General features: G+C 42.2%; 1 protein-coding gene across 1 annotated transcript in view; it reads left to right on the top strand.

Annotated features, from left to right (window-relative positions):
• The window catches only part of TDP1 (tyrosyl-DNA phosphodiesterase 1), a 70,212-nt gene that overhangs the window by 2,794 nt on the left and 42,216 nt on the right, over nucleotides 1–25,202 (top strand). Inside the window, exons 2-11 of the mRNA XM_081829740.1 lie at nucleotides 115–677; nucleotides 4,119–4,162; nucleotides 5,264–5,319; nucleotides 7,733–7,829; nucleotides 11,722–11,756; nucleotides 16,546–16,638; nucleotides 20,281–20,448; nucleotides 20,890–20,968; nucleotides 22,801–22,980; nucleotides 23,781–23,829. Coding sequence (XP_081685866.1) covers nucleotides 115–677; nucleotides 4,119–4,162; nucleotides 5,264–5,319; nucleotides 7,733–7,829; nucleotides 11,722–11,756; nucleotides 16,546–16,638; nucleotides 20,281–20,448; nucleotides 20,890–20,968; nucleotides 22,801–22,980; nucleotides 23,781–23,829 — 1,364 coding nt within the window. The remainder of the gene's footprint in view (nucleotides 1–114; nucleotides 678–4,118; nucleotides 4,163–5,263; nucleotides 5,320–7,732; nucleotides 7,830–11,721; nucleotides 11,757–16,545; nucleotides 16,639–20,280; nucleotides 20,449–20,889; nucleotides 20,969–22,800; nucleotides 22,981–23,780; nucleotides 23,830–25,202) is intronic.

The following is a 25,202-nucleotide window of genomic DNA, read 5'->3' as shown; positions in this document are numbered from 1 at the left end:
CTGGTAAGCGTCAGGTGTGCTGTATGTGTTGCAGAAACTAATACGGAATTTGAGAGCAACAGTTTGCCAATTTCCTAGTGAATGGAAATAACAATATTTGTCTTTCATTTCCAGAAGTATGTCTCAGGAAGGTGATTATGGGAAGTGGACAATATCCAGTAGTGATGAAAGTGAGGAGGAAAAGCCAAAATTAGACAAGCCATCTACTTCTTCCCTCCCACATGCTGGGCAGGGAGCCGCAAATGAACCAAGATACACCTGTTCTGAGGCTAGGAAAGCTGCCCATAAAAGGAAATTATCACCTGTAAAGTTCAGCACAGATTCACAAGCTTCACCTCCCAAAAAGCAGAAGAGTGGTTCCCAGGAAGACCTGGGTTGGTGTCTCTCTAGCAGTGATGATGAACTGCAACCAGGAACACAGGAGAAGCAGGCTAAGTACATGGTGGTCAAAGAGGAGAGCGGCATCTCTTCTCCCAAAGACAGTGCCACCCAAAGAACTGGAAATCATGGCTCTCCTGCCCACCATGGACTAAAAGAGGAGGAAGAGGAGTATGAGACCTCAGGGGAAGGCCAAGATATTTGGGACATGCTGGAAAAAGGGAACCCCTTCCAATTTTACCTCACTAGAGTCTCCGGAATTAAGCCAAAGTATAACTCCGGAGCCCTCCACATCAAGGGTAAGTGGATGCTGCATGTCTGGTAGCTGTCAAACAGCACTTGAGAAGGTCCCCTTGGCAAAACAAGGAGGGTAACCTAGAACGATCTCCAAGAACCCTTCACAGTCTTAACTACCCTCAGGAAAACTACCAGTTTGACAAACAAATGTGTGTTTGACAGCAAGCTGTTTACTTAGGGAATTATAGGGTGTTTCTCAGTCCTGTAGATTTACCAGTTGGAATACTTAGACAATTTTAAACATCGTGCTAACTTTTAAAGCTTAAACTTTAATGAAATAGCGATATCTGACAGCAGTACCATCACCTAAAACTTGATGCAGATTTGGGGCTCCACCCAGGTTCACTGAATCAAACTCTGGGAGCAGGGCCCTGCAATCTGTTTTAAGAAGCTTTTCCGGGGATTCTAATGAGGGAGCAGAAGACCAGCTGAGGACAGGCAGAAGCTGACACCCCACAATCCCCCCTGACTCCCATGGGATATATGTGACATTCCTCAGACACTCCTGGCTGCCCTAAAGGAAAAACAGTTAATTTATAGAGATTAAAATCCTACGAAACATGAGTCTCAGTTTACAAAAGTCTTAGAAATTCACAAGAACAAAGCATTTCTATCAATGGCCTAGCTTCCAGAAGGAAATGTAGATACAATTAAATGTCCTTATGACCAGCAGCCCATTGACAGATACTTGAAGTGGGCAAAGTGTAATGTTCCTCCAGGAAGCTCCCAATTATCTTACTGTTAATGCCTTACTAGAAGGAAAACCAAGCTTAACTTGGCAATGGCAAGGCCTCCAGTATCCTATGAGTCTTCTTTAACAGACAAAAATCCTTTTGAAATCTCCCTTTTCCTTACCTTCCCCAACTCTCAAGTATATAATCAGCCATACCTCACAAACGAGGGGCAGCTTTTTCTGCCCACTGGTCCTGTCCTCGTGCTTTAATAAAACCACCTTTTTGTACCCGAGACATCTCAAGAATTCCTTCTTGGCCGTTGGCTCCAAACCTCACCCCACCTAACTTCACCTGTATTCCAAAACCCCATCACTAAAGCCCAATCAGGTTTGAGAACCACTGCTTGGAAGCCAGGTTTTTGTTCCTGGTGAAGAAGCAAAAAACCAGCATGCAAATAGGTATTTCAGTTCTGAATCAAAAGATAGTCTTCGGTTGCTTTGCTTATTCCTCAGGGTGCATCTGTGTGATATTATGATGTATATGTATTTGGTCTTCATTCCTGGTTGGTTTTTGTCCCAGGCTCCTGTAAGAGCCCTAAAGTAATGAAGGTCAAAAGAATATTTTCTGGGGCGCCTGGGTGGCTCCGTTGGTTAAGCGTCTGCCTTGGGCTCAGGTCATGATCCAAGGGTCCTGGGATCAAGCCCTATGTTATGCATGCTCCCTGCTCATCAGGGAGCCTGCTTCTCCCTATCCCTCTTCCTGCCACTCTCCCTGCTTGTTCTCTCTCTCTGTCAAATGAATAAAATCTTTAAAAAATTCTGTTCATAACAAGCCCCTTTCAGTCATACCTGGTTTGTTAATAAAGTGGCTTTTGGAAAGCCCTTGAGAATGGAGAACTGATTGCCAGGGAGACCCAATTGTGTCATTAAAGCTGGAACTTTCATTCCCATTCCCACACTTCCAAGGAGGGGGAAAGGGGCTGGAGGTTGTTAATCATTAATGGCCTTTGTAATGAAGCCTCACTTAAAAAACCCTAACTGTGTAGGGGTTTGGAGAGCTTCCAGGTTGATGAACACACGGAGGTGCACACCCCTTCCCGCATACCTTGTTCTTTGCATCTCTCCCATCTGGCTGTTCCTGAGTTGTATCCTCTTCTAATAAACTGGTAATCTAGTAAGTAAAGTGCTTTCCTGAGTTCCGTGAGGCATTCTAGCAAATTCTCAAAGCCAAACGGGCCAAATAGGGGATACTGTCAAGAAACTGCAATACATTCCTTTTGTGTACCTCTCATAAAGGTAGGAGCTTGGGCACCTGGGTGGCTTAGTTGGTTGGGCATCTGTCTTTGGCTCAGGTCATGATCCCAGGGTCCTGGGATCGAGTTCTGCTTCGGGCTCCCTGCTCATGGGGAGCGTGCTTCTTGCTCTCTCCTTGCTCCTCCCCCCTGCTTGTTTGTGTGCACGTGTGCGTGAGCGCTGTCAAATTTATAAATATATATATAGGAGCTTCCTTAAGGCAACCTCTTTTAAAATTTTTGTACCCCAGCATGTAGCTCAATATTTGGAAGAAGCACTCAGTAAGCATGGGTCAAATAAAGGAGCCTACTTTTTTTTTTTTTTTGATGGAGAGAGCGCGCGTGCGTGTCCATGTATAAGCAGGGGGAGAGGGAGAAACAACCTCCCCACTGAGCAGGGAGCCCGATGCAGGACTCGATCCCAGGACCCCAGGATCACGACCGGAGCTGAAGGCAGACGCTTAACCGACTGAACCCCCCCCCCAGGCGCCCCAAAGGAGCCTACTCTTAATCCTCAGGCAGTTTGATGGTTAAGAGCACAAGTGCTGAAGCCAGATAACCTGGCTTCAGATCCTGACTAGCCCTTTGTGGCCATGGACAGCCTCCTAAGGGGAAACCCCTCATCCACAAAGTGGGAATGAGCAACTCCAGCTCAGAAAATGGCTGTGAAGAAGAGTGAATACAGGGACAGTGGTAAGAATAGTGCCTGGCATCCAAGAGATACGAGTACAGCAGTTAAACGATCAGTGGTGGTAACCGTGTAATTCCTCTCCTGGTACAATTTATGAGAAGTGAGCTTTCTGATCTTACTTGAAATCAAGTTGGAATGGATGCAAGTTGCAACTCCCTTCAAGATGACCTAGAATGCTAGAAATGTGAGCTTGGGGTTGTGGGTGCTTCGACCCTCCTTCACAGGAAGCAGGTGCTCTCAGGCTCCAGAAGACTATCTTGTTAGTCTTGGGTTAGGGAGGTTTCTTGGAGAGGGATTTGAAGGAGATAAAAATTAAGATCTGGAAAGAACAATATGTTGGGGCGCCTGGGTGGCTCAGTTGGTTAAGCGTCTGCCTTTGGCTTGGGTCATGATCCTGGGGTCCTGCGTCGGGCTTCTTGCTCAGCAGGGTGTCTGCTTCTCCATCTCCCTCTACTGCTCCCCCTGCTTGTGTGCTCTGTTAAATTTTTAATAAAAAAAAAAAACCCAATATGTCTTTATTGTCCTTACTGGAAGTTTTTAAAATTGACCAGTCATCAAATTCTGAAATTGAGGTTTTAGTTTTATATTATATTTTGTTAAAACGTAATAAATATTAAATAGCTCAAATTTTCTCTTGAATTTTATGGAACATTAAAGTCTAGCTTTGTAGTCCTTTCAGTTTTCTCAGCCAAATTTTGATTGTCAATGACTAAGTCAATTGTGATTCTTACCAGATGATTTTTATCAAAAAATGAATTAGATATAAATGGTTTTTTTGTCTTCTCAGATATTCTGTCTCCTCTATTTGGGACACTTGTGTCTTCAGCTCAGGTGAGTATATGGTGGTTTTTTTCTTTGGGGGAAAAGGGACAACCCCATAAGAAAATAGGCGTGAGGACCTATCTCAGTCCTGTACAGGGTCCCCAAGATGGCCCATACCAGGAGGCTGGCACCAGGAGCCACAGTTGTGGTATCCAGCCATTAGCATGGAATAAGGATGCCACGATCAGTGGAGCTTCTGGCTCTGGATTGGGTTACAAGGACTGGCCAGGAAGTCACGTTGGGAATTCTAACCTGAGGGACTTCTTTTTGGGACCCAGTTAATCTCATGGGATTCTAGTACAACTCCTGGGAAGGTATGGGTAGGCAGGTGAAGGCCAAGTTGTTTGATTTGATTTAGAAAACAGTTTCCTACGCCTACCAAAAAGAAGTGAATAAAAGTTATGTGTAGTTCTTTGTGTTTGGTTGCTCCTGCTTTATAGAGCTGGTCCCTTTGTGTTGATGGATTATGTTAATGCTTCAGGCTCTTGAGGAAATAGAAAACAGGTCACATCCACGAAGAAAGCAAAGCTGTCTGTGTGCTTTATGTCCAACTTGGCCTCCAGAATCCTAGTCTCCAGATGGAACATGGGGTGAATTTGTGTTCTTTTAGCTAGATTGGAGGGGGAGGGCCAGGGATTACCCGGGCATGGGGAGGAGCCCCCATGGGTTAGTTCAGTGCAGAACTTGTAGTCAAGATGTAATTGTTCTAAGCCTAGTGAATGTCCAGTCCCAGAGGCCTGTTCACAAAGCTAGCTCATAAGTTAGGCTGAAAGGAAATGTTTTTTTCTAAAAGTCTTTTTTATAATCATCTAGGGGAAAAGGGATAAAATTGTAAGTCCTTTTATTTAAATTAATCAGAGGGTTCTAGAAATATGTAGTAAGACTATTTAGAAATACAAATACTGCCGAAGCCTGTGGGATCCTTTCTTTAGAATCTGTTTCCTTGAATGCGGAATTCCCGTCAAGGCTTGAGTATTGTAGCACAATTGTCCAGGTTTATAAATATTTGGAGTTTGTCATTACTCTAGAGTTTCTTTCAATAACCAAACTGTTCTTACAGATTGCTTGCCTAAGTTACCCATAACTCCATCCTTTTCTTTCCCCATCTAGTTTAACTACTGCTTTGACGTGGACTGGCTCATAAAACAGTATCCACCAGAGTTTAGGTGAGTACCACAGGATAACATAACATCCTAACTGTAATGGGGATTTAAAATGCAAGATTAGTGTTTCTCAGGCAACTGCTGTTCATCTTTCTCGAGTATTTCTTTTGAAACTATTGAAATCCTACAAACTTAGTTATATAGGGAAAACAGCATTTGTTGATCTAGTCTAAGTAGTCACATGCATTCCTAATACGGGTTTTAGCATTTGCCTCTTTTGCTCTTTCCAGAAGTAGATAAGGACAAAGCAATCTAAAGACAACTTTGATGGTTAAGCGAGTGCCTTCGGCTCAGGTCATGATCCTGGAGTCGCAGGATCGAGTCCCGCATCGGGCTCCCTGCTCAACGGGGAGTCTGCTTCTCCCACTGACCCTCCCGCCTCTCATGTACTCTCTCTCTCATTCTCGCTCTCTCAAATAAATAAATCTTTAAAAAAAAAAAAGACAACTTTGATAGCTTTTTTTAAGATTTTATTTACTTGACAGAGACATAGTGAGAGAGGGAACACAAGCAGGGGGAGTGGGAGAGGGAAAAGCAGGCCTCCCGCGGAGCAGGGACCCCGACATGGGGCTCAATCCCAGGACCCTGGGACCATGACCTGAGCCGAAGGCAGATGCTTAATGACTGAGCCACTCAGGTGCCCCAAGACAACTTTGATATTAATGTGAAGGAAAAGATCATTGCTACCTGCTTTCTAGATGTGTAAGCATGCCACACTTAATACAGCAGTGCTGTTCAAAGAATTTTTTTTTAAGGTTTTATTTGCGCACGAGTGCATAAGTGGGAGAGCAGCAGGTAGAGGGAGAGAAGAAGTAGACTCCCCACTGAGCAGGGAGCCTGATGCAGGACTCGATCCCAGGACCCCAGCATCACGACCTGAGCCAAAGGCAGACGCTTAGCTGACTGAGCTACCTAGGTGCCCATGTTCAAAGAATCTTTGCTTTGCAAATGATTCTTCCTGTGGTTTAGGAGCTAGTGAAGGGGGTCTTAGAGCTTCCCTTATCCAGATTATGGAGGTGATGGATTTTTCAGCTTGTCTTCTACAGTTCCTCAGCCTGGTGTTAGGCAGTGTAGACCAGATAAAGATAGCATTGTACAGTGCCCTGCCACCTGTCCTGTTTTTTTTTTGTTTTTTTTTTTAAAGATTTTATTTATTTGACAGAGACAGCAAGAGCAGGAACACAAGCAGGGGGAGTGGGAGAGGGAGAAGCAGGCCTCCCGCCGAGCAGGGAGCCCGATGTGGGACTCGATCCCGGGACCCCGGGATCATGACCTGAGCCGAAGGCAGACGCTTAACGACTGAGCCACCCAGGTGCCCCCACCTGTCCTGTTTTTAACATTCACCTAGCAAAACCCCTAACAGCAAGTAAGGTAAAGGAATATACCCACAGAATGATTGTCAAAGTCCTTGGTGCATTTAGGATCTCAGATTCTAGAAACTTTATTAATAGTAGGTAAAATGCTATTGAAATTTCCCAAGTGGCTTTGACACACAAAGGCTTGTATTTGACCTGTAACACATAGGATTAGTTTTCACAATATGTAACAGAAAAGCAAAAATAACCGTGGCTTAAATGAAAGAAAATGATTTCTCCAACCTAAGAAGTTCAGATGGTAGATATTTGTGGTCTAGATTGGGGGCTACTATGGTTCTCAGGAACTTATTCACCCATTCTGTCTTTCTGTCCCACCATCTTGGTGCATATCTTCAAAGTCCCTTCATGGTCCAGGATAGCACCTGGGGCTCCAGGTCTCTGGTCTGTGGTCCAGATGGCAGGAGGGAGAAAGGACAAAAGGGCCACATCCCAGCTGTGCTTCCTCTGAGTAGTCTCCTGGAAGTCCTACACAACACCTGCTTGTATTTCATTGAGCAGGACTCAGCCACAGAATGCCTTGTTTCATTGAAATATAACAACCTGTTAGTCTGCATCATGCCGTGGGCCTGGGCTTGTTCACTCTTGGATCTTGGGGGACTGCCATACCTAGCACACAGTAGGAGTTTAGTGAATATAGGTCTAATGAGGAAATGCTCTTTGCTTGGTCTAAAGAAAGGGAAAGAAAAGAGCATCATACTAGATAACAATAAATGTTTATCTTGTAATCTGAACCTGAAAACATGAACACAGAGCTAACTTTATGTTCTTTTGGATCAAAGAAGATAATTACTCAGGGACTTCCTCGAGTCACAACCTCTCTGGGCCACAACAGAGCTTTGGGATCAGGCCACATGACCCTGTTGTAAAGTTAACTGGCTAGTGGAGATTAACTGAATAGTGCTATGTGTTAGCTCTGTACTCCGTGACCACAGAGGCCAGAAACACTTGTCTGGTGGTAAGGAAACACCTAGCATTCTTTAACTAGTCAAGAGTCCAGCTTTATAAAAGATGTATTCTAAATACTTCTGATCTGTTTTCAGGAAGAAACCAATCCTGCTTGTGCATGGAGATAAACGAGAAGCTAAGGCTCACTTACATGCCCAGGCCAAGCCTTATGAAAACATTTCCCTTTGCCAGGTAGGCTGCTTATTGCTGTTTGAGATCCTGCTTAGTCTGAGAGTTGGAAAGAAATTTAGACATTTAGTCTATCCACCCACCTAGAGCGAGAATCCTTTTTTTAGTATCACCAATGGATACTTGTCTAGCCTTAACTTAAATACTTCCTGAGAGAGCCCATCTGTGTGTGGGTAGCCCTTGTGGTTGGAAGGATTTTTCTTTATGTTGACCTGATGTCTCTGTATTTGTCAGGGTTCTCCAGAGAAACAGAACTGATAGGGTATGTATATGTGTGTAGAAAGACTTCTTTGAAAAGAATTGGCTCACATGATTGTGGGGACTGGCAAGTCCAAACTTTGTAGGATAGGCCTGCGGGTTGGAGACCCAGAAGAGAGTAGGTCTGTAGCTCAGGTCCAAAGATAGTCTGAAGACTGAGTTCCCTCTTCCTTGACAGAGTTGGTCTTTTTTTCTTAGGCCTTCAACTGACTGGATGAGGTCCACAAACAAAGGGTAATCGGTTTTACTCCGTCTACTAATTTAAATGTCAACCTCATCTAAAAATAACCTTCATGGCAATATCTGACCAGGTATCTGGGTTCTGTGACCTAGCCAAGTCGAAACAAAAAATAAATCCTCACCATCTCCTTTTACCTTTCACGTTTGGGTCCTGATTTCCCTTCTCTGGAGCCACATAGAGTAAATCTCATCTCAGATGTGACTGATGCTTGTATGTGAAGTCCTCTATTGTACCTCCTTAGTTTTCTTTCAGGTTCGAGCATGGTTTCTTAAGTTGTACTTGTAACAAGAATCCCTATCTTCCCCCAACCTGCCAGTACTCCTCTGTTTGCATCTAGTTTGTCAGTGTCCTTCTCGAACCTAACCAGGTTTTCTGGATGGAATTCAGTGGCTGCTGCTTTCTGAGTGCAGCTTAAAACTTCTTATTTTGACAACTTATCTGACTGGTAGTAGCTGCTGTTGACCCTTGACCCGTAGTCCTCTGATCTTTTTCACGTGAATTGCGGCCAAGGTCTATACTGGGGAGATGGACAAATTAAAAGCAAACCTGTTAGGAAACTGCCTGTGTGAATCGAGCTGCAAATGATCCACGCCTGATGGGGAGATGTTAAATGGTCTTGTAACAGGTGTATCTGCTTGGTTTGCTGGGACCAAAGCAGAGCAGAAAAGGCCAGAAAGTTGTTGCCCAGGTTTTTGTTATAATCCTAGAATTCTGTCCTAATGCTCTTCAGTCCATACATGGAAATACACTTGAAGTCTTGGACTTCCGTTATCATCACTGGTTGCTTTTGATTCCACCTTGAAGAGAATATTGTGTGTGGCATTTCGTGCAAGAAACTGGCACACTGGGGAGAGAAAAGCAAGGATTTCCTTCCTGTGGAAATGGTGGCTGTGAAGTGGCTAGTGTCGTACTGACCTGTTTTAGTGCTGGGCAGTCCATTTCCAAGCAGCCACAGTAAGATACTTCCATAGCCCCTTTCTCTGCTTGCCAGAGGGAGATGGCCTCCAGATTTCTGCCCTTGGAGTGCATTGACAAGAGTGAACTACACAGAACCTAGATGATTTTTCTCCATTTTCTTGTGTTTTTTTCTCCCTGTCCATATAAGATGTAAGAATTCCAACTCATTTTGATTTTCTTTCAACTATAAAACGTTATCTGTGTATATGTGGTTATTTTTAAAGATTCAAAGGGAGAAACCTCAGTCGGATCAACCTTAAACTGGTCTTAAATTTTTCCTATGATTTAACCCACAGTACTTTATATAGTTGGAGTTTTAATCTTTTTTTTTTAAGATTTTATTTATTTAAGAGAGAGAATGAGATAGAGCATGAGAGGGGGGAGGGTCAGAGGGAGAAGCAGACTCCCCGCTGAGGGACTCGATCCCAGGATCCAGGATCATGACCTGAGCTGAAGGCAGTCGCTTAACCAACTGAGCCACCCAGGCGCCCTATATAGTTGGAGTTTTAAAACAGTCACTCTTATCCAACATATTTGTGGCTCACCTTCTACACCTAGGTAAGCCTCTGCTTGGCGGTTGCCTAAAATCCCATGGTTTGCTTTTGCTTCCAAAAGAGGAGGTTTAACTGCAGTAGGATAATACTCATAAGACTAATTGTGGGTGGAAGATAACACAGGAATCCTAAAAACCAGTCATTAAATCAATGGAAATAGTCTTTTTCAGATACTAGCTCCTTGTACTGAAAAGTAGGGCGAGTGTGTGGCATGTGTGGTGGTGTGCTCCAGGCCCGCCACTAGAGGGCGTGGTCATCTTTCCCGCGAGTGAGGAGATTTTCAGATGGTCCCATTTCTAGTCTGAAGTATAGATTTGTGGCCCCATCCTGACCTGTTGAAATATTGCTACATCTTGTCTGTAAAATGAATTCTTGGGTTTTTTGGGGGGGGGGGCAGCATAGTGTTACTTGATGAAGCTGAGGCATACTAGTCAAAGAAGCAGCAGATGCTCCCATTTTGCACATATGGGACCTGAGGCCAGAGATTGAGGCCTTGTGGTGGTCAAGGTTCAAACTGCTTGGGTTCTGCAGTTCTCTACCCACTATGTCCTTCTGGGCCCATCACTTCTGTAAGCCTAATTTGTTTATCTTTAAGATGGGTTGCTAATAGTCTTTTTCACTGGGTTTTTGTGCCAAGGATTTGGTGCATTTGCCCAAAAAGCATCCATTAACTATTACCTATTCAAGTTAATATCCTTGTGCTTAGACTTGCCCAAGAGCAAACAGCTTATAGCAAAACTAAACTCGGAAGCCAAGTCTCTTGACCATTGCATTTTTGGAGCTAAGTATCAGTTTACAGAGAGGCAATTTTCATTCTAATTGTGTAATTTTAAAGACCTACTATTCCCTGATCTCTCTTCATTTGTGTAGCCAGAACATACAAGTGAATCTGGTCTGTGAGTGTCCCCAAATACTGAGCTTAAGAATGTAGTGAGTGGGGCCACCTGTCTGAGCATCCCCAAGATGGGCTGTGTCATACTCCCCTGTGTTCCAATTGCCTCTTTCTGCCTCCAGCATACAGGTCCATCCCTCTGCCCTGTTGGGGCAGGGAGCTTGATTATAGTAGCACTTGGTTCCATTTGTAGAGTGCTTACCCCATGCAGGCCCTATTTTCTAGACAGTTCATGTAATTGTCTCCTTTGCTCCTAAAACTCTGAATCCCCTAACAGCACCCTCATTGTAAAGAGGAGGAAGACGAGGCATAGAGACTTAAGTATTTTTCAAAGTGGCCCAGAGTTGTAAGGATGGGATTTGTGTCCCTACACCCGCATTCCTCACTGTTGAGCTGGTTTGGCATTTCTGTTTAACTCTTTCATAGCCTACATCTTCAGGCATATTCTGCTTAACCAAGGTCTTGCTGTACTGGATGTTAGATAAAAATGTTTTAATTCTCCACCCACTCCTGTTTGTTTGTAAAGGTATCATTTTGTAATAGGAAATAGATTGAATACATTATCTCTTTTCAGCACTTGCTAGGTTGTCAATATGAGAACTTCTGTTTTAACATCAATGTATGCTGCTACCACATTTTTTTTAATATATGGTCTAGAAACTTTCTGATATGTTAATTTCTGTATAAGCCAAATATCTTAAAATTTTGCATAGGGTCTCATTTGGTTTTTTTGGCAACTAATATCTGGCTTCTTGCTTCTGATTACTGTAATTAAAAATGGAGTATGTATCAAATCATTCTGGCTAACAAAGTCTTAATGAGCCTCACTGGGTAGGATTATAAAAGTTGTAGTGTCAGTCCAGGGCTTGTCCACTAGAGGGCAGTAAAGACAACTCAAAACAAAGTGGACCTGAACCTTTTCTAACTTAATTTCCATAGATAGGGATATTTGGTTTGTTAAAAATAAGTGACTCAACTTCTTTTTCATCCTAGGCAAAGTTGGATATTGCATTTGGAACACACCACACGTAAGCAAATTTTTTGAGATGGGGGAGGGTATGATTTTTAGTAGAGCCAAGGAGGCAACTCCAAAAGTGCTTTTGAAGGAACTCACAGGTGACAGTTTTGCCAGGGAAAAGAATCTGTCAGTAAAAAGTAGAGGCAGTGGAACTGTTTACTAATGGCCTTAAAACAAAGTCCTGGGATTCTGGCTATCAACATGAAAATCTGAATCTGTGATGTGGTTTCTGCTTTCTTTCTATTCAGGACATTTCTTATAGCCAGCTTGGGGGGAATATTTGTTGGTTGTGTGGTCCATGGTTATGGATGACTGTACGTGTCAGTCATGAGTCTGTGGATTCTACTACCTTAAAAAAAAAAGTGGTGATCTCTTAAGGTGCTGAGTTGCATTAAATAGAATATTGTTAGGTCAGCCTCATGCTGTGATAGAAAGAAAAGCTATTTTACAAAGTTAACTTGAGAGGCTGCTGCCTATCCCTGCTCAAGACTTCTGAGAAGTTCCTTTTAGAATAATTTTGAGATGTTGTAAACCAGACAGGAAAAACTATTACTTCCTACCTGATACGTACCTAATGATCAGTTTGACTCCTGTTCTGCTGCCATGAGTCTTACAGCTGTTTGAGCCTTTTTACATAATTCTATAAATGAGAAAAAGAATAAGATATGGTTGTCCCTCTTTCAATATTTTTATAAATCACATTTCTCTAGAAAGGATTTGTCAAAAGAATGTGACAAAGCCTCATCTTTGAGACCAGTGGTGGAAATGGGTTGGTATTGCAAGCAGATTCCTTCAGGTGTCCATCTCTAGGGCAACAAGGGATCTCATAGGAGGAATGTTAGTCCTGAGTCTTGCTGTGGCCATTGTTTTCTTGATGTTATGGTGACTTGAAATAAGGAAATGTGTTCATCTTTCTTTAGCAAAATACAGTTTGAAGCATACAGCCTGTTTTAAAAAGGAACCAGAGTGGGAAGAGTTGAGCCATTTCATAAAAGGATGCCTTTCAACCCTACATTATCTGGTCTTAGATCCCCTTGAGTAAATGTTGCAGTGTTTACCAGCCATCCCTAATTAGTAGCCTCTAACAGGATAGGGTTTGAGGATTGTTGTAAACTTTAAGCATTTAGCTCAGGTATAAACTCTTTATGTAGCACTGAGGTCACAGGATGCTAACTTCAGCAAAGGATACAAAATAGCCTTGAATAGACTGAATAGGTATCTTAGACTCCCCTCCCTGCATCACAGGAGAGCCTGGTGGTGGATGGCAATAGTCAACCTGTCCTAGGTAGACATTCTGCCAGCAGTGGATAGCACTGAATGGATCCTAGCCCACTGCCCTTAGCTGGACCCCTAGCATAAATACCTTACTGATTCTAAAATACTGCCCCCCATTTGGGCCCTGGACATGATTTGCTAGATCCTTAGTGCCAGCTTCCTGCACTAGCCACACATTCTGAGCCAGCAGTCCACATTGGGTGTAACCATGCTGCAGTTACGTGCTGGCACATAGGAGAGCCTGTGTCTTCCATCTTCATTTCAGTTACACTGTAAGTCTTGTGAGGGACTGAGCGTGTTGGGCCTGGCCAGGATCTAGCACAGTGACATTTGATTGATCCTAGAGGGGCTATCCTTTTTTCTTATGCTATTTAACAAATTATTTGGTCCTTCCTTTTCATTATATAGAGGTCCTTAGTAGATAAGCAGTTACCTTCTAGCTATTGTTGAAGACAGGACTAGAACTCATTTAAGTTTTTATTCTCGTTTGTTTACAGCTAAAACAGCTAGTTTCCTTTGGTCTACTCTTCCACCTCACCCCTGTTACACACACACACTTAGCGGGTTGAACCCAGCAGAGTTACTCACTTGGAGTTGTAAATGCCTAGGGAAGCAGTTACAACAGAGTCCTTCCCAGCCACATAGTCTGTGTAGTTTACATATTGTTAAAATGCCAGTATCTTGTAGGAGATTAAACTCATGTCTTGAAGTTACTCAGTTGCTCGTTTAAAACATTTTTTTAAAGAATTCATTAAATATTGAGACACAGTTCTAGTGTTTTGAGACTTAATAGTTCTTCTAGCTCTTAGTGTTTGGGTGAGAGGCGAAATTATAGGAGTTAGAGGAGGAAACCTTCCAGCTCCTGGTGCTGGGGTGTCACGTGCCTCCCCAACTTGAGAGTGTAGCTACTGCAGTAAATAGGGAGTAGTCTTTGACGTTCACTTTAGCAAGCATGTATTGACCATGTACTGTGCACAGAGCATCCGAAGACCACCAAGATGTAGCCCCCATCATCATCATCCCTGTTAGGTACAATAAATGTGCTTTATCCATGTTTCTGTAGGATGCCATGCAGTCCCAGGGCCTGTCACCCAGTGCTTTAGAATTTGGAAGCTTTACAGTGTCCCCCAGAGCTGGGAGCAAAAGTACTTCTGGCCCTGAGAATCAATAGCGGGGAAGGAAGGAAGCCAAAGCTGCCAAATGGGAATGTCTAACTGGGAGCCAGTGGCAGACTGCAGGGTGGTCAAGGCACCCCTTTCTGCTTGCTTCTGTAGCCGGCCACCCAGCACACATGACTTAGTCCTTCATCTCCCCTAGACCATATTGTCTGCCCGTCCACCCACTCACCAGTTGTGTGAAGTGTCCTCGGCCCCGTTCTTCCCTGTGGAAACTGTGCACAGTGAGAGAAAGATCCCAGCCCATGTGGTCCAGACAAGTTCTGGCTCATTCGGGAACCTTGATCATTCCCATTGCCTACCCAGCCGTAGATTCTGCAGTTGTAGAAGGCGACTGTTAACACCTCCTGGATTGCTGTGGGGATTTGGTGTGTTGCTGTTCTGGAGAGCTGCTGGCGTGCCTGGCACGTAGGTGCTCTGCAGACCTTTGTGTTCTCCCCGCTTTACACGAGTAGCTCCAGATTGGGAAATAATCCCTTTTGCTGCCCCCACAACTTAACAGGTGATAGGGAGGGCAGCGTTTCTTCAAGGGAGACCCCCTTTCTTATCCTTTATCCATTTTTAATTGTGATTTTTATTAGCTCATGCCATTTTGTCCGAGATGATGGCTCTCCTTAGAATAGTTCCCAATTCCGTTGGGTAGGATTCACTGACAGCAGTACATGATTTTCCTGATAATTGATGCCTTGATTAATGGAAATATTTGTGAAACTTACATCTTGAATTCATAACTGGCCTTATTCTTAATTACAGTCAGCTGCTAATTTGGCAACTGTGTGTGTAAATCTGCCCAGATTTCAGGGAGCACGTTTCATAAATGGAGAAAAGATGGGTTCAGCAGCTGTCACTTCTCCAGCTTTGCATTAACTTACTGTTTGCCAGCTTCAGTTAACTTCTCATTTTGGCAAGAGCTAAATATCTCATTGTCTATTCTTTGCATTATTTTTTTTATGTTAACCTCATCCTGTCCAAATACTGTTCACGGTATTGTTGGTTTGGAGAGAACCAGTGGTTCATTTCGCCCCCCACGCGTGAACTGACATCAGTAGGTATTAAGTAGCATTTTGGCCCCAGTGGAAATAAGGCAGAGTGACTGTCTTGAGGAGTGAATTTCTAGTTACAGGGAGAGAACTTAGATTCCTGAAATAATTAGGAAACAATTGGGAGGCCAAAAGCCCTCCAGCAGTAGATGAAAAAATGAAGCAAGACACTGAAGGAGTCCTGGAAATGCACACGTGTGAGAGTTTGTTTCACGAACGCATGTTACATTTCCTTCTCGCAACCCTATGCAGCAGGGAAGGGGTTTACCCTTCGTTTTGTAAATGAGAAACTGAGGGACAGAGTGACTTCCTTAGGGTCCTATGGCCTCCAACTGATGATTGGAACAGGTCTTTCAGCTTCAAGTAGAAAGCTCTTATTTGTATCCTATTCCTTCTCTCGCTAGAATTAAAATATGAGAACTCTGATGACTGGAGGCCTGGGGAAGGAAGGCCCGTGGCAAAGGGAGGATTCAACTGGGTCTGATTTGAGTAAATGAAGAAAAGGAAAGGTTTATTTCAAGGCCAGAAATGCATTGGTGATGAGTATGGCATTTGTGGAGTATGAGAAAAGATCAGTCTTAGGATAGTGAAGCATTTTCAAACTTTTCTAAGCCGCAGCTCACATTAAAAAATACAGCGTACATTTTAGTCTGTTACACGTGTCCATACTCATGTGCTAAAACCAGTTATTTAAGTATCTACAATATATTTTTCAGTTTCTAACTTCATTGCAATTTTTTTAAGAAATATGTATTTTAGAGAGCGTAAGCAGGAGGGGCAGAAGGAGAGAGAATCTTAAGCAGACTCTCTGTTGAGCACAGAGCCCAGCGTGGGGCTTGATCCTAACAACCCTGAGATCATGACCTAAGCCAAAATCGAGTCAGATGCTTAACTGACTAAGCCACCCAGGCGCCCCTTTATTGCAACTTCCTAAAAAAATGCTAGCCATGATGTAGCAGAAGGTTGTGACCATACTTTGAAAAACACTGGACAAGAAGCTTTCCATCGTCCCGAATAGTAGCAGATAATAGATAAGGGTAAGGGCTTGGAGTGTCAGGCTTGACCATGTGGGCAGGATGAGGCAAAAATTCATTTACTGATACTCAGAGCATTTTGGAAGGTGGTTTTCTACCTATCTCTTAAATAGACTTTGATTTTAATAATGTGTAGAAGAAATGAAGATTATAAATGTTAAGTTTGAGTATTAGAAGGGTCTAAGAAATCCTTTAGCTGTGATATTTGCACTAGAAAAATAGTACATATTTTAAAAGTAGTGTTAATGCTTTTGGTCTCTTCTCTGTTCTTAAAGGAAAATGATGTTACTGCTGTACGAAGAAGGCCTCCGGGTTGTCATCCACACCTCCAACCTCATCCATGCTGACTGGCACCAGAAGACTCAGGGGTTTGTAGGCTTCTAGTTACTTCACAGCAGTGGCTGTGGGTGGCATTCCCTTTTTCTTATACTGTTTTAAAAAAAAAAAAAAAAAAAGAACACCCTCACATGTGGCATAGAAAAGAGACCTACACGGAAATAGTATTTTACTACTGCCCTGCCCCAGGCCGACTCTCTTGAAGTAACGAGTGCTAACAGTTTAGTACATACACATCCATGGCTATTACATGTGTAAACAGAAGTACTTTTTTTTTCCCTAGCTTTTACAAAAATGGGATTATACACACTGCAGCCAGGCACAGGGAACAGCATATGCAGAGGATCTGAGGCAGGAAAGAGGGTATAAAATGTAAGGTCTGAACCCATTTTTTGGTGAGACCCATCAGTAACTTGCCCCGGAACCCACTATACTCTTGCTTGCCATTTCCCAAATGGTAGTGAAGGGAAACTTAGTGGTTAATCATATGCTAAAACTTCCTGTCATCCTCAGTTTATTTTTCCATGAAAGAAATCTGGTGTCTAAGCCTTTAATATGGTCATATGGTCATGAATCACCAAGAGAAAAATTGAATTTGAAATTTTTTCGTGCTTTTTTTATTACTAATCCTTTGTCCTTGGTATACTTATGCTAGATCTAGTCTTTGAATCCTTTTTAGAAGAGGGGGTTGGTTTTTTTGTTTTGTTTTGTTTGGGGGATTTGCTCAAATCAAGTTTTTTTGGTTTTTTTTTTTTTTAAGATTTCATTTATTTATTTGACAGAGAGAGACATAGCGAGAGCAGGAACACAAGCCAGGGGAGTGGGAGAGGGAGAAGCAGGCTTCCCGCAGAGCAGGGAGCCCGATGTGGGACTCGATCCCAGGACCCTGGGATCATGACCTGAGCCGAAGGCAGACGCTTAACGACTGAGCCACCCAGGCGCCCCTCAAATCAAGTTTTAAGCATTGTTCTCCGACTTGGTAAGCTCTTCCTTCTGGTTGGCTTTCATTTCCATTTTTTTAAGCCATTTTGTACATCTCTGCATTCTCCAGGGTTAGAAGAAACTCAAGCATTCATCTAGCACCTTTCATAGTTCCCATATTCTCCACTCTCCTCCTCCCCAGCCTTACGCTCCCTGTCACTGCCCAGGCTGGGTAGAACTCTTTAATTTCAGGACATGCTAGCTCTGGCAGAGCCCAAGCCACATCTTAGGTTGAACTGAAATGCAGGACCTTCTAGACTCCGTCCTGTGGGCTTGGTTCGACTCCACTGCTGTGTAGAACAAGAGTACCCTCTCCCCTTTCAGACAGTCCTTCTAGTTTGGAAAGCAGGCTTTTCCCTGAGCCCAACATCTCTAGCTCTCTCTTCACTCCCCTAGCAAGTGGCTTAGAACCCCACCCCCAGTGCTGATAGTTTTTCTGTAAACATGTTCCAGTTTTCAAGTGTCTCACTTAAAATCTGCTTCTCAAAATGCAGTTAATTCCAGCTGGTTCAGGGTGGAGGGGATCACCACTGTCGAAAAGCCTCAGCCACAGGAGGACTCTTGATCAACTGAATTTAGAGTTAACTACACCTTTGCTACTCCTACAGCTGCTTAGCTGCTGGGTTGAGTTTTGAAACTCATGAGTCATAATGGAGTTTATCAAGTTGGCAATGAGTCTTACGTGGCTCAAAGAAAGAATCCCACCCATGCCCCCCAGCTCTTTTTGGAGTCAGAAGCTTGAGCCATGCTTCTTTAGGTCTTTCCAAGATGGCTGCTGTGGGGGAAGGGGTTAAGGATAATGATTCAGGTGTTCAGGTTTTTTTTCCATTATGGAAAAATTTTTTTTCTTTTTTAATCCTTTAAATTAACTAGTTTCTAGCTTCACATGGTTTCAAACTTAAAGTATCAAGGGTATGAAATCTCCAATTTCTCTCTGCCAGCCACCTTCAAGTAGGATACTATTATCCCACAGTGAGTCTAGATTCTAATCTCAAATTTGCATTTTTGTGTTGTGGGTTATAATTTTTTAAATGTTTAAAAGTAGTCCTTTTGTGTAATTCTCATGATTGGTCTGCTAGTTATGCTCTGGTCCTCTTCTGCTATACAAGTGTTTCAGCCATCCTTTTCAGCTGCTGCTTGGTCTGCCTTTTAATTTCTCACTTTTAAAATTATTTGGCCCACGATAATTTCACATTTTACTTTGTCAAGTGCTAAAAACACCTCACATCTCCGAATCCTGGTTTAGAAAGTCGTCATCTGTCCTGTTCCTCATCCAGACATGGTTGTGAGTGAGCCTGTAATCTAGGAGGAGTCCAGCAGCCTGTGGGCTCTGAATTGCTATTTGTGAGGGAGAGACTGACACATCCATCCAGCCCAGTGTGCTCATTTTACACGTAGAGAGGCAGGTGCTCACAGAGGTGGTTGGGCTGGTGCCAAATGACACAGCCAGTTAGAAGCAGATCTGGCCCCAGAACCTGGGCTGTAGTCCTTGTCGCACATGTTACCCCTTGTACAAGGGGTCTCCTCAAGGTGGGAAGGGAAGGTATGACATGCCACCCTGCTAGAAACGTATGCATTTCAGAAGATGTACGTGCAGGACCCTTATGATTCTGGATGCTTCCTGCCCTGGTGGCCTGCATCTCGCCAGTCTCCTTTGAGGGTTGCCAGGTGAAAGGAGTTGGGCAGTTTCTCTTTGAGCTTAATGGGTAGAACTGCAGTGGGATAGCCACAGAAGTGGAAAGGTAGTAACAGCAAATATATCCTTAGTGCTTGTTTAAGCCTGGACGTTGTTCATTATCTCACGTGTGAGGCACACATGACCTGTGATGCAGGACTACTAACCCGGTTAGTTATTTTTGCAGTTTCAACTGCAAAATCAGTTTGCAGTTGAAACTGAGCACGAGGTTTGAAGCCATACTTGTGTGTGATCTGTCATGGAGCGCATCATAGAAGGATTGGGTTTAGATATGCTTTTGCCACTTGTGGGTGTACAGAAGTTTGGGTGAACGGAATTGTCCTCCTTTGAGGAGAATTGGCGAAATGAAAGATGTCTTTAATATGTTGTTTACTAAGTTATTTGAAAGTCTGAGGTTAGTATAAATGTAATAGCATTAAATGTATCTACTCATTGCAGATGCCAGAAAAGTACAGGATATGCAAATATCTCAAACGGCTATAGCATATATATCATGAAAATGGGTTTATTTATTGTAAATAGATTTGTATATACATTTTTCTTAGTGTAGGTAACTTTTTCCCATTTGGCTGAAGAGCTACATGGGTGTAGCTTCCTGGGGTTATTACAGGTGGTATGGATTTGCTGTGACAATTAGTGCAGCTATTAACCGTTGTCACAGGGTCTTAGCAGTATGAAGGTAGGGGGCGGGGGTAAAGAATAAGGAAGGTGTGGTCAAAGAGGGAGCAAAGAGCATTGAGTTGAGAGGTGGGCAAAGGCCCGATTTTACTGGGTCCTAAATTCATGGTGAGGTATTGAAAAATCATTCTGAATATCATGGAAGCCGTTGGAGTGGTGTGATGGGATTTATGCTTCATGTTCCCTAAGGATCCTGTACTTACCATGTGGACACGGGAAGTGTGATTCGCCTCTTCCTTAGGGTGAATATATAGTCAACACAGGTATCATTGTAATCAGTTCTTTTCCTGACTGTTCAGTTATTTTTTTTCTGTTCCAGAATATGGTTGAGCCCCTTATACCCACGAATTATCCATGGAACCCACACATCAGGAGAATCAACAACACATTTTAAAGCTGATCTCATCAGCTACTTGATGGCTTATAATGCTCCTTCACTCAAGGAGTGGATAGATATCATCCACAAGCATGATCTCTCTGAAACCAAGTATGTGGTGTTTAGCAATTCGGGATTTTTAAAGTGGGTGAATACCTTGAGAGCCACACAGTATCTGCAGTGGAAAGAGGTAGAATACTTGGCTGTCCTTCATTACATGAGAGCAGATTCTCTCACTCTCTGCATCTCCTAGGTCTGAGGTGCTAAAGCGGAGGCCAGTAATTGTCTTGCTCACCATAAGCCTCCCTCTGGAGTACTCCTAAAGTGACTAATTTCATTGCCGGCACCTTATACCTTGTGAATGTTCCACCATGAGTTGATGTGCTTGAAAATTAGTTTGAGTAACGATTACTGTTCTGAGGAGTCACCTCAAAAAATAGGTGGTCTCTTAGAACATCTCATGATAACATTAGTTTTTGTGTGTATTTTGTGATTTGGGGGTCCACAAATTACATCACTCTGTTCTATAACTTGTATTTTATATCCTTTTAGTGTTTATCTTCTTGGATCAACCCCAGGGCGCTTTCAAGGAAGTCAGAAAGATAATTGGGGACATTTTAGGCTTAGAAAGGTAACAATTTTTACTATTTTTTAAATTAATATATATTCATTTATAATTGTATATTTTGATGGCAGCTTCATTATAACTAGCACAATTCTGGGTGAACAGGCTCTTGATAAATTGTCTGGTTATAGTTTTCAGTAATTACTTTTTAATGTTTTGTCTTTTAGAGGTGTAGACTGCTCTAAATGGCAAAAGTATAAGGACTTTTTTAGTTATTATAGATTTCTCATTCATGCAGCTCTTGTAGCTTTTGATCTCAGGATCTGAAGGGTTTTTAACATACAAATTCAACAAAGAACAGAAAAGTACAATTGAGTAAATAGTACTATAATGTATTTTGTTTACTAAACCAGGGCCTTTAAGAGTTACTACAGAAGAGGCCTTTGCTGGTGGTATGAAAATGATGAAGAAAAGTCTCTAACAAATTAAAACAGCAAACAAGTTAAAGATGACGATTTTCTTCATCTGTTTAGGAGACACATTAATGACACTAATAAATTCCCTATGTGGCTCTCGTAAAAGCTTTACCTTTTTCTGTGAAGTATTTGTCATGTAAGAATTAACCTTTGGTTAATGAAACTTTATCTTAATTTGCTTTTTTGAAATGAGACCACAGCTGAAAACATAAGATCTGGAAGCCAACATCCTCATTTCTTGGCCTAGAGAAGGCATTAGAGCACCCTGGCTGAGTGGATAGCTTGGAGGTAGATTCCCAGACCTGGGTTCAAATCCTCACCTGTTAACAAGTCATATGACCTGCGTCTCCTCTCTAAAATGGCATAACAACAGTACTTAGAAAATTGCCTAAGGATTAGACGAACTTAGAGAAGGCAAGGCACATGTTGAGCCTTCAGTGTGCTGGTTGGTGGCTCTCAGTTTGTGACGGGATGGTTGAGACAGGCTAGATGCTAGCACATGGTGTGTAGAATCAGTCTTCCTGGAGGATAAAGAGCATCTTGGTTTCCAGACCACCTCTCACAAGCTCCTGTTGCAGCACAGCTGCCTTCCAGGGAAGACGCGAGTGGTCAGACTTGTGTTTCACTGACCCATAAATGGAAGCCCAGGGACATGTCCAGGGCCAGGTAGCCGATCAGGGGCTGAGCACCAGAACAGAAACTGGGTCTTGTAGCTGTCAGTTCGGTCCTATTTCTTACACCATGCTGCAGGAGGGCAGAAACTGAGAACTAGGCTTTTATAATACTAAAGCTGTGTTAAGGAAAATAATACATATGAAATTAAACAATGCGCTCCATTGGGACAGGAACTGTGGCTTATTTTTCTTCAGCCTCTTGGTAGTAAACACACAGTACATGTTTAAGTAGATAAAATTTCCAAATATTTTTGAGTTGTTTCTGCAGCTTTGTGTTAAGTATCAAAGCGGGAAATGCAGATCAGGCTCCCTGTAGTGCTTAGGGTGCTCTGTATATATACATAAATACACTGTTTTATTTATTTATTTTTTAGAGCATCAGTATGTGGAGCCCAAGTGTTAAATCTCTTTCAAATGATGGAAGTCAAAATATACAGTAGTTTGTATTTTCTTAGGTATTATTTCAAGGCAAAAATCTCATTTCATATGGCAGGTCAGTGGTTTATCTGACATTCCTACTAAAAGGGATCTTTTAAGAAAATTGGTTTTGCTTTAATACAAATCAAAGAATTTTAGAAGAATACTTCTGTCCACCTACTCCATTAAAATATTTTTAGTATTTAAAGAATATTTTCCAAAGAAAAAAGTATGAAATTGATATGTAATATTTTCAGCATTTTTCTGTTGATTAGGGGTTCCAAGGACAGAAAATCATATTCTGAATTGTTAAAAATTTTTCTGTTCACAGCTTCTGAAAGAGCATGCCTGTCCTAAAGGAGAGTCTTGGCCAATAGTAGGTCAGTTTTCAAGCATTGGGTCTATGGGAGCTGATGACTCGAAATGGTTGTGTTCTGAGTTTAAAGAAAGCTTGGTGACGCTGGGGAAGGAAAGCCGGACCCCAGGGAGAAGTTCCGTTCCTCTTCATCTGGTGAGTGCCTGTCCTACCTCACTTGATCGTGTTTATTCTCTAGTCCCAGAGAAGCATGAGAATCCATCCTCCCCCCATAGAGGTTTTAATCAGTGATTCTTGCATGGAAACAACAGTACATTAGCACCATCGTGTGTGATCAAGTGGCCCTTAAATCCTCTGGTGCTGGGAAGGTGCTGCTCTCTGCAGAGCTCCATTTCAGCTACATACTAGCCTGTGATTTTTCCATTCCTTCCTTCAGGTTCTCAAGCCAAAGAAAAAAATATTTGATAAGCCTTGCCAGCAGAATTATGAGCATTATTAATTAGAGACTTTTGAATTAATAATTAATTTTGCATTGAACTCAGTGTTAATTTGGCATTTTTAAGAGAAAAACTGAAATAGAAGTTTTTTCATTGAATATATATGCTTCCTGTAGTTGCTAGAAGTTACATTTTTTCATAAGATGGAAATTCTTTAAAGTGCATTTTCTAAGTTTTTAAATGAAATTTTTTTTTAAGATTTTATTAATTGTCAGAGCATGAGCTGGGGGGTAGCGGCAGAGGGTGAGGGAGAAGCAGGCTCCCTGCTGAGCAAGGAGCCTGATGTGGGACTCGATCCCAGGACTCTGGGATCATGACCTGAGCTGAAAGCAGACGCTTAACCAACTGAGCCACCCAGGCGTCCCTAAATGAAATCTTTCTAATTGAGATTTTCATCTTAAAAACATTCTTTTTAAGAAAGTTTCTTTAACATGGTACATTTTGAGTGTTATTTTGTATTTTTCCTTTTTTTAAAAATTTTTTTTCCTTTATTTTTAGATCTATCCTTCTGTGGAAAATGTGCGAACCAGCTTAGAAGGATATCCAGGTAATTGTTGGAGACTGTCTCAGTTGCATTTTTTTGGTGTATCTTTCATAAATGCCCTGGTAAACTTTTTAAAACAAGTAATAAAAATGCCATTCTCCTTGAGAAAAGAACTGGTTAGAAATTTGGAGAATATTTTCCCTTAATTGGCTAAGAATCATGGAAATAGGTAATATCGAGTAGTACTATGTCCCAAAGATGGTTCCATGCTTTTGGGCAATTTTAGTGTGTTACTGAATCCTCACAGTAACACTGTGAGGACTTGTTCTCATTTCCACAAGTAAGGTGGTCCCTTCTGCCAACAACAGGTTGGTTGTCCAACAGGTTGGTTGGCTGTCCGAATAAAACCACCTTTCCCTGCTGTGTCCTGCCTTTCCAGAGAAATTCTGACATGCCTTTCTCTGATCTCTCTCTCTCCATATTCTCCCTGCTTGTGTCTGTGGCTCTGTGTGGTTCTTCCAATTTTGAATCACAGGTATATTTAAGGTACAGAACTTCTGCTTAGTTTTGGGATGAACCTTTGGTGTTACCTAGTTGATACTTGTCCTTTCTAAAGCACTTCATCTGTAAATGCCTAGGATGATTTTGTAGGCGACTTTCAACTTTGCTATTTTCCTTATACAGTGCTAGACACTGAACTTTTATTTGGAATCCAGCAGCCCTCCAGATAACACATTCAGGAGGCAATAACCAAAAACCCAAGTAGGGTTTGTCTCTGGAAAAAAGAAATCTGATTGGCATTTGCTTGTGGCTGGAAGCAGAATGCTCTGAATTAGACTAATTTAGTCCATTTATTGCTTGTCAAACTAGATGTGACCCTGCCAGAAAAATCTTAGTAAGGTTTGGAGTGTAGTGTATCAGCCCATTTGCTGCTACCTAATGGCAAAGCCAAAATCATTTCACTGAGACTCAGACATGGTGAGGTTTTGGTTGGTTTTTGTCTTCTCCTTTCTCCACTTCTGATACACTAGATTCATTCAAAATGTGCTTTTTAATGGGGAAGAACACGGTGTTTTCCATAAAACTATTTTGTAACTGGCCCTAAATACGTTTTTTAGTTATTTGTAGTAGAGGATACGACATGCCTTGTGATGACTCAGAAATTTAAAGCCCTTTTTGGGATATAGATTATTTATGGAGAAGTTCCAACATGTGTTTGGAAAGTCAGTGGTGAATCTACAATAGAACTTTCCTCCTTTCTAAGATGAACAAAAACTGGTTACTAATTGTGTTTCCACTTGGAACTGTATCTCTACTTTTGATGCAGGAATATGGATTTTAGCATTGCTTTTTAAAAGCAACTGTTTACTGAACTTTTTTTTTTTTTTTAAGATTTATATGTTTGAGAGAGACAACATGAGCAGGAGGAGCGGGGG

The sequence above is a fragment of the Leptonychotes weddellii genome, chromosome 9 (assembly GCF_054177405.1).
Source record: "Leptonychotes weddellii isolate Sample4059 chromosome 9, ASM5417740v2, whole genome shotgun sequence".
Taxonomy (NCBI): Eukaryota; Metazoa; Chordata; class Mammalia; order Carnivora; family Phocidae; genus Leptonychotes; species Leptonychotes weddellii.
This window is presented reverse-complemented; position numbering and strand designations above follow the sequence as displayed.